The 8,884-nt window shown below is 51.6% G+C and overlaps 1 protein-coding gene across 1 annotated transcript in view; it reads right to left on the reverse strand.

Annotated features, from left to right (window-relative positions):
* Window positions 1–5,436: 5,436 nt before the first annotated feature.
* The window catches only part of LOC125026894 (mucin-2-like), an 11,344-nt gene continuing 7,896 nt past the window's right edge, over window positions 5,437–8,884 (reverse strand). Inside the window, exons 10-18 of the mRNA XM_047615494.1 lie at window positions 8,821–8,877; window positions 8,526–8,662; window positions 8,013–8,094; window positions 7,763–7,854; window positions 6,706–6,801; window positions 6,540–6,621; window positions 6,324–6,475; window positions 6,153–6,256; window positions 5,437–5,651 (exon numbers count right to left, since the gene is read on the reverse strand). Of these exons, the coding sequence (XP_047471450.1) occupies window positions 5,437–5,651; window positions 6,153–6,256; window positions 6,324–6,475; window positions 6,540–6,621; window positions 6,706–6,801; window positions 7,763–7,854; window positions 8,013–8,094; window positions 8,526–8,662; window positions 8,821–8,877 (1,017 nt within the window). The remainder of the gene's footprint in view (window positions 5,652–6,152; window positions 6,257–6,323; window positions 6,476–6,539; window positions 6,622–6,705; window positions 6,802–7,762; window positions 7,855–8,012; window positions 8,095–8,525; window positions 8,663–8,820; window positions 8,878–8,884) is intronic.

The raw sequence follows: 8,884 nt of genomic DNA on the forward strand, positions 1-8,884 counted from the left end.
GAGGCGGAGTGGTTCCTGACGTCTTCACAGGGGACGCTTGAGGCGGAGTGGTTCCTGACGTCTTCACAGGGGACGCTTGAGGCGGAGTGGTTCCTGACGTCTTCACAGGGGACGCTTGAGGCGGAGTGGTTCCTGACGTCTTCACAGGGGACGCTTGAGGCGGAGTGGTTCCTGACGTCTTCACAGGGGACGCTTGAGGCGGAGTGGTTCCTGACGTCTTCACAGGGGACGCTTGAGGTGGAGTGGTTCCTGACGTCTTCACAGGGGACGCTTGAGGTGGAGTGGTTCCTGACGTCTTCACAGGGGACGCTTGGGGTGGAGTGGTTCCTGACGTCTTCACAGGGGACGCTTGAGGTGGAGTGGTTCCTGACGTCTTCACAGGGGACGCTTGAGGTGGAGTGGTTCCTGACGTCTTCACAGGGGACGCTTGAGGCGGAGTGGTTCCTGACGTCTTCACAGGGGACGCTTGAGGCGGAGTGGTTCCTGACGTCTTCACAGGGGACGCTTGAGGCGGAGTGGTTCCTGACGTCTTCACAGGGGACGCTTGAGGCAGAGTGGTTCCTGACGTCGTCACAAGGGGTATTTTCAGGTTCCTGACGTCTTCACAGGGGGGTGTCTTCGGGCAGAGTGGTTCCTGACGTCTTCACAGGAGGTGTTTTCGGACAGAGTGTTTCCTGACTTCACAGGGGGTGTCTCCGGTCTTCACAAGGGGTATTTAGGTTCCTGACGTCTTCACGGGGAGTATCATCGGGCATAGTGGTTCCTAATATTTTCACATCTTCACAGGGGGTATATTCATGTTCCCGACGTCTACTCAAGGGAGTCTTTGGGTAGAGTGGTTCCTGACCTCTTCACATGGGGTGTCTTCAGGCAGAGCGGTTCCTGACGTCTTTGCACGATGTGTCTTCAGGCAGAGTGGTTCCTGACGTCTTCACAAAGGGTGTCTTCGGGCAGAGTGGTTCCTGACGTCTTCACAGCGGGTGCATTCAGGCAGAGTGGTTCCTAACGTCTTCTCAGGGAGTGTCTTCGGGCAGAGTGGTTCCTGACGTCTAAACAATGGATGTCTTTAAGCCAAGTGGTTCCTAACGTCTTCACAATGGATGTCTTCGGGAAGAATTGTTCCTGACGTCTTCACATGGGGGCGTCTTTGGACAGAGTGGTTCCTGACGTCTTCACATGGGGTGTCTTCAGGCAGATTGGTTCCTGACGCCTTCACAAAGGGCGTATTCGGGCAGTGGTTCCTGACGTCTTCACAGGGTGTCTTCAGGCAGAATGGTTCCTGACTTCACAGGGGTGTCTTCGGGCAGAGTTGTTCCTTCACAGGGGGTATCTTCATGTTCCTAACGCCTTCACAGTGGGTGTCTTCAGGCAGAAAGGTTTCTGACGACTAAACAATGGATGTCTTCAAGCCTGACGTCTGCAGAATGGATGTCTTTAAGCTAAATTGTTCCTGACGTCTTCACAGTGCATGTCTTCGGGCAGAGTGGTTCCTGACGTCTTCACAGGGGGTGTCTCTGGGCAGAGTGGTTTTTGACGTCTTCACAATGGCTTCCTAAAGACTTCATTGGTAGTATCTTCAGTCAGTGGTTCCTGACGTCTTCACAGAGTGTGTTTTCAGGCCGAGTGGTTCCTGACGTCTTCAAAGGGGGGTGTCTTCAGGTAAAGTGGTTCCTGCTGTCTTCACAGGAGGTGTCTTCGGGCAGAGTGGTTCCTGACATCTTCACAGGGGGTGTCTTCAGGTTCCTGACGTCTTCCCAGTGTATCTTTTGGCAGAGTGATTCCTGACGTCTTCAGGCAGAGTGGTTCCCGACGTCTTCACAGGGGGTGTCTACGGGTTCCTGACGGTCAGACTGGTTCCTGACGTCTTCACAGAGTGGTTCCTGACGTCTTCACTGGGGGTGTCTTCAGACAACGTGGTCCGACGTCTTCACAGCGGGTGTCTTCAGGTTCTTGACGTCTTCACAGTGGGTGTCTTCGGGCAGAGTGGTTCCTGACGTCTTCACAGCGGGTGTCTTCATAGGTGTCTTTGGGTGTGTATTCAAGAAGTGGTTACTGACGTCTTCATAGGGGGTTTCAGAATGGTTTCTGACGTCTTCACAGGGGGCGTCTTCAGGCAGAATGGTTCCTGACGGGGGTGTCTTCAGGTTCCTGACGTCTTCCCAGGGGGTGTCTTCGGGCCGAGTGGTTCCTGACGTATTGATAAGGGGTGTCTTCGGGCCGAGTGGTTCCTGATGTCTTCACAGGGGTTGTCTTCAGGCAGAGTTGTTCCTGACGTCTTCACAGGGGTTGTCTTCAGGAAGAGTGGTTCCTGACGTCTTCAGGCAGAGTGGTTCCTGACGTCTTCAGGCAGAGTGGTTCCTGACGTCTTCAGGCAGAGTGGTTCCTGACGTCTTCGCATGGTGTCTTCAGGCAGAGTGATTCCTAACGTCTTCACAGTGGGTGTCTTCGGGCAGAGTGGCTCCTGACGTCTTTGCAGGGGGTGTTTTCAGGCAGAGTGGTTCCTGACGTCTTTGCAGGGGGTGTTTTCAGGCAGAGTGGTTCCTGACGTCTTTACAGGGGGTGTTTTCAGGCAGAGTGGTTCCTGACGTCTTTACAAGAGGTGTCTTCGGGCAGAGGCTTCGAGCCTGACGTCTTCATAGGAGGTGTCTTTAGGGGTGTATTCAGGCAGTTGTCCCGATGTCTTCACAGGGGGTGTCTTCAGGCAGTGGTTCTTGAAGTCTTCACAGGGGTGTCTTCGGGCAGAGTGGTCCCTTCACAGGGGGTATCTTTATGTACCTGACGTTTTAACAGTAGGTGTCTTCGGGCAGAATGGTTCCTTACGTCTAAACAATGGAGTGGTTCCTGATGTTTGTACAATGGATGTCTTCAAGAGTGGTGCCTGACGACTTCACAGGGAGTGTCTTCGGGCAGAGTGGTTCCTGACGTCTTCACAGGGGGTGCTCTTGGGTAGAGTGGTTCCTGACGTCTTCACACGGGTTGTCTTCGGGCAGAGTGGTTCCTGACGTCTTCACAGGGAGTGTCTTCAGGTGCCTGACGTCTTCACAGTGCGTGTCTTCGGGCAGAGTGGTTGCTGATGTCTTCACAGGGGGTGTCTTTGGGCAGAGTGGTTCCTGACGACTTCACAGAGAGTGTCTTCGAGCAGAGTGGTGACTGACGTCTTCATAGGAGATGTCTATGGGGTGTTTTCAGGCAGTGGTTGAAGACTGACGTCTTCACATGGGTCTTCGGGCAGAGTGGTTCCTGACGTCTTCACAGGGTGTCTTCAGGCAGTATGGTTCCTGACGTCTTCACAGGGTGTCCTCAGGCAGAGTGGTTCCCGACGTCTTCACAGGGGGTGGTTCCCGACGTCTTCACAGGGGGTTTCTTCGGGCAGAGTGGTTCCTAACATCTTCACAGGGGGAATATTCAGGTTCCCGACGTCTTCATAGGGATGTCTTCGGGCAGAGTGCCACGTCTTCACAGGGGTTTCTACAGACAGAGTGGTTCCTGACGTCTTCACAGGGGGTGTTTCTAGGCAGAGTGGTTCGTGATGTCTTCACATTGGGTGTCTTCAGGCAGAGTGGTTCCGGAAGAATTGTTCCTGACGTCTTCAGAGGCGGTGTCTTCAGGCAGAAAGTTCCTGACGTCATCACATGGGGTATCTGCAGGCAGAGTGGTTCCTGACGTCTACACAAAGTGTGTATTCGGGCAGTGGCACCTGACGTCTTCACAGGGTGTCCTCAGGCAGAGTGGTTCCCGACGTCTTCACAGCTTCAGGTTCCCGACGTCTTCACAGGGGGTTTCTTCGGGCAGAGTGGTTCCTAACATCTTCACAGGGGGAATATTCAGGTTCCCGACGTCTTCATAGGGATGTCTTCGGGCAGAGTGCCACGTCTTCACAGGGGTTTCTACAGACAGAGTGGTTCCTGACGTCTTCACAGGGGGTGTTTCTAGGCAGAGTGGTTCGTGATGTCTTCACATTGGGTGTCTTCAGGCAGAGTGGTTCCGGAAGAATTGTTCCTGACGTCTTCAGAGGCGGTGTCTTCAGGCAGAAAGTTCCTGACGTCATCACATGGGGTATCTGCAGGCAAAGTGGTTCCAGACGTTTTCACAGGGGTGTCTTCAGGCAGAGTGGTTCATGACGTCTTCACAGGGGGTGTCTTCGGGCAGAGTTGTTTCTGACGTCTAAACAATGGATGTCTTCAAGCCGAGTGGTTTCTGACGTCTGCAGAATGGATGTCTTTAAGCCAAGTGGTTCCTGACGTCTTCACAGTGGATGTCTTCGGGCAGAGTGGTTCTTGACGTCTTCACAGGGGGTGTCTTTGGGCAGAGTGGTTCCTGACGCCTTCAGGCAGAGTGGTTCCTGACGCCTTCAGGCAGAGTGGTTCCTGACGTCTTCAGGCAGAGTGGTTCCTGACGTCTTCAGGCAGAGTGGTTCCTGACGTCTTCATGCAGAGTGGTTCCTGACGTCTTCAGGCAGAGTGGTTCCTGACGTCTTCAGGCAGAGTGGTTCCTGACGTCTTCAGGCAGAGTGGTTCCTGACGTCTTCAGGCAGAGTGGTTCCTGACGTCTTCAGGCAGAGTGGTTCCTGACGTCTTCAGGCAGAGTGGTTCCTGACGTCTTCAGGCAGAGTGGTTCCTGACGTCTTCAGGCAGAGTGGTTCCTGACGTCTTCAGGCAGAGTGGTTCCTGACGTCTTCAGGCAGAGTGGTTCCTGACGTCTTCAGGCAGAGTGGTTCCTGACGTCTTCAGGCAGAGTGGTTCCTGACGTCTTCAGGCAGAGTGGTTCCTGACGTCTTCAGGCAGAGTGGTTCCTGACGTCTTCAGGCAGAGTGGTTCCTGACGTCTTCAGGCAGAGTGGTTCCTGACGTCTTCAGGCAGAGTGGTTCCTGACGTCTTCAGGCAGAGTGGTTCCTGACGTCTTCAGGCAGAGTGGTTCCTGACGTCTTCAGGCAGAGTGGTTCCTGACGTCTTCAGGCAGAGTGGTTCCTGACGTCTTCAGGCAGAGTGGTTCCTGACGTCTTCAGGCAGAGTGGTTCCTGACGTCTTCGCATGGCGTCTCCAGGCAGAGTGGTCCCTGACTTCTTCACAGGGGGTGTCTTCGGGCAGAGGGATTCCTGTCGTCTTTGCAGTGGGTGTCTTCAGGCAGAGTGGTTCCTGGCTTTTTCACATGGAGTGTCTTCGGGCAGAGGCTTCGAGCCTGACGTCTTCATAGGAGGTGTCTTTAGGGGTGTATTCAGGTAGTGGTTCCCGACTCTACAGGGGGTGTATTCAGGCAGTGGTTCCCGACTCTACAGGGGGTGTATTCAGTCAGTGGTTCCTGACTTTACAGGGTGTGTTTTCAGGCAGTGGTTCTTGAAGTCTTCACAGGGGAGTCTTCGGGCAGAGTGGTTCCTTACGTCTAAACAATGGATGTCTTCGGGCAGAATGGTTCCTGACGTCTAAACAATGGATGTCTTTAAGGCAAGTGGCACAGTGGATGTCTTCGGGCAAAATTTTTCTGACTGTCTTCACAGGCGGTGTCTTCTGGCAGATTGGATCCTGACGTCTTCACAGGCGGTGTATTCGGGCTGTGGTTCCTGACGTCTTCACAGAGGGTGTCTTCAGGCAGAGTGTTTCTTGATATCTTCACATAAGGTGTCTTTAGGATCCTGGCGTCTTCACAGTTGATGTCTTCGGGCAGAGTGGTTCCTGACGTCTTCAAAGGGAGCGTGTGTGTAATTATACATATACATGTGTGTGTATGTATGTATATATAAATGTATACACACATGAAATATAATATCTCAATACATGAAACTTCTGTAGTTAATAATCATCATTTATGATTATTTAACAACAAAACAATGCAGTATCTGTATTTTCCCGGAATGAAAATACCCAAATTCTCCTTCGTAACGTCATCCGGTTAAGCGAGGTCAACACCGTTCTCCTTCACACGGATCCTTTCCCGGTTCCCCCACTACCTGTGCGGTAAACCTTACTGGATTTCTGTACATATACTGCAGTTAGCCGATGATAAGTTCAGTTGGTTTCATGACTTCGAGTGTGTAGGTTCTAAGTTACGTTATTCGGGATTTAATTCTGTATAGCGAGCTCTAGGTTTATGCACATCAGTGTTTTCGTTTTTTAACCCGTGATGGCATGGTATATTCAGGTTCCCGACTTCTTCACAGGGAGTGTTTTCAGGCAGAGTGGTTCCTGACGTCTTCGGGTTCCTAACTTCTTCACAGAGGGTGTCTTCCGGCAGAGTGGCTCCTGACGTTTTCACAGGGTGTCTTCAGACAGAGGGGTACGACGTCTTCACAGGGGGTGCTTTCAGACAGAGTGGTCCGACGTCTTCACAGGATGTCTTCAGGCAGAGTGGTTCCTGACATCTTCGGGTTCCTAACGTCTTCACAGGGGGTGTCTTCCGGCAGAGTGGTTCCAGACGACTTCGCAGGGGGTGCCTTAACACAGAGTGGTACGACGTCTTCACAGGGGGTGTTTTCGGGTTCCTGACGGACAGAGTGGTGCCTGACGTCTACACAGGGGGCGTCTTCGGGCAGAGTGGTTCCTCACGTCTTCACAGTGGGTATCTTCGGACAGAGTCGTTCTTGACGTCTTCACAGGGGGCGTCTTCAGGCAGAATGGTTCCTGACGTCTGCCCAAGGGGTGCCTTCCGTCAGAGTGGTTCCTGACGTCTTCACAAAGGTTGTCTTCGGGCAGTGGTTCCTGACGTCTTCACAGTGTGTCTTCAGACAGAGTGTTTCCTGATGTCTTCACATAGGGTGTGTTCAGGTTCCTGGTGTCTTCACAGTGGATGTCTTCGGGCGTAGTGGTTCTTCAAAGGGAGTGTCTTCGAGCAGAGTGGAACTTGGATTCTTCAAAGGGCGTGTCTTCGGGTAGAATGGAGTTGTATTAGTGGTTTATTGCACATCAGAAGTAATGTGTATAGAAATTTGAATAGAAATTGAAATGATTAAATCATGAAATATCTCTTGATGGCACTGTTCTATTACTCTATTCTAATGGTTTACTTAATGTTAAGTGACATCGGTCAGAATGGCGGCTTCGCAGCGAATGTCTTCGGGCAGAGTGGTTCCTGACGTCCTCATAGAGAGTATTCATGGCAAACCATATATTTCTTTTGAAATACAAGATTAGCTAATAAACATGAATTACAAATGCTTCTTTTTCGTTAAATTCACAGATAACCCAACACTATTTCGCAACGTTGTTTCCCGATATTACATCACCAACACAGCTCCATGCAGTTCATCCAATTTCATATATAAAGGCAAAAATATCTGACGTTACAGATTCATAAAAATGTTAAAAAGGAGCACTTGATATTTTCTAATTCCTGCTAGAATAACAGCCCCATGCGTCGCATCATTCACGGAATGTCAATGGGAAATTCAAGAATACACACAGGTCTCTTTAATTATGTAATTTTCGCCTGGAAATATTGTATATAAACAAATTCGATTATGAATAATCCATTTCAGTGTTTTAAGATCTTCAATGAATTTCAGTCTGTGATTTATTTTTAAAAAATACACATGGGGTGTCTTCGGGCAGAGTCGCCTGACATCTTCACAGGGGTGTCTTCGGATTCCTGACGGGCAGAGTGGTGCCTGACGTCTTCACAGGGAGTGTCTTCAGGCAGAGTGGTTCATGACGTCTTCACAGTGGGTGTCTTCTGGCAGAGTGGTTCCTGTCATCTTCACAGGGGGTGTCTTCAAGCAGCGTGGTTTCTGACGTCTTCACAGGGGGTGTCTTCGGGCAGAGAGGTTCCTGACGTCTTCATAGGAGGTGTCTTTGGGGGTGTATTCAGGCAGTGGTTCCTGACGTCTTCATAGGGGTTGTCTTCGGTCAGTATGGTTCCTGACGTCTTCACAGGGGGCGTCTTCAGGCAGAATGGTTCCTGACGTCTTCACAGGAGGCGTCTTCAGGCAGAAGGGTTCCTGACGTCTTCGCAGGGGGTGTCTTCAGGCAGAGTGGTTCCTGACGTCTTCACAGGGGGTGTCTTCAGGCAGAGTGGTGCCTGACGTCTTCATAGGGGGTGTCTTTGGTCAGAGTGGTTCCTGATGTCTTCACAGGGGGCGACTTCAGGCAGAATGGTTCCTGATGTCTTCACAAGGGGTGTCTTCAGGTTCCCCGGGGAAGTACCGCCCCATCTCTCTGCTCAGCTGCCTGGCCAAGACGGCTGAGAGGATGGTACTAAACCGGCTTCAATGGAAAACGGGACCCCCGCACGAACAACTCCACGGGTTCACAAGGGGCATGGACACAGCACACAGCATAGCCATGCACTTAAGTACAATCAGCAAGGGCCCAGCTGTGGTGGTATTCCTTGACCTGGAGAAGGCTTTTGAACTGGCAAGTCATTGCCATTCAGGAAAGCCTGATCCAGAAGGGAATGAGAGGAAAGCTCTTGGCTTGGATAGGTGACTACTTCAGGCAGAAAGTTCCTGACGTCTTCACATGGGGTGTCTTCAGGCAGAGTGGTTTCTGACGTATTTACAAGGGGTGTATTCGGGCAGTGGTACCTGACGTCTTCACAGGGTGTCTTCAGCCAGAATGGTTCCTGACGTCTTCACAGGGGGTGTCTTCGGGCAGAGTTGTTCCTTCACAGGGGGTATCTTCATGTTCCTGACTCCTTCACAGTGGGTGTCTTCGGGCAGAATTGTTTCTGACGTCTAAACAATGGATGTCTTCAAGCCGAGGGGTTCCTGACGTCTGCAGAATGGATGTATTTAAGCCAAGTGGTTCCTGACGTCTTCAAAGTGGATGTCTTCGGGCAGAGTGGTTCCTGACGTCTTCACAGTGGATGTATTCAGGCCGAGTGGTTCCTGACCTCTTCACAGGGGGTGTTTTTGGGCAGAGTGGTTTTTGACGTCTTCACAATGGCTTCCTGATGT

This window comes from Penaeus chinensis, chromosome 7, assembly GCF_019202785.1.
Source record: "Penaeus chinensis breed Huanghai No. 1 chromosome 7, ASM1920278v2, whole genome shotgun sequence".
In the NCBI taxonomy this organism is placed as follows: domain Eukaryota; kingdom Metazoa; phylum Arthropoda; class Malacostraca; order Decapoda; family Penaeidae; genus Penaeus; species Penaeus chinensis.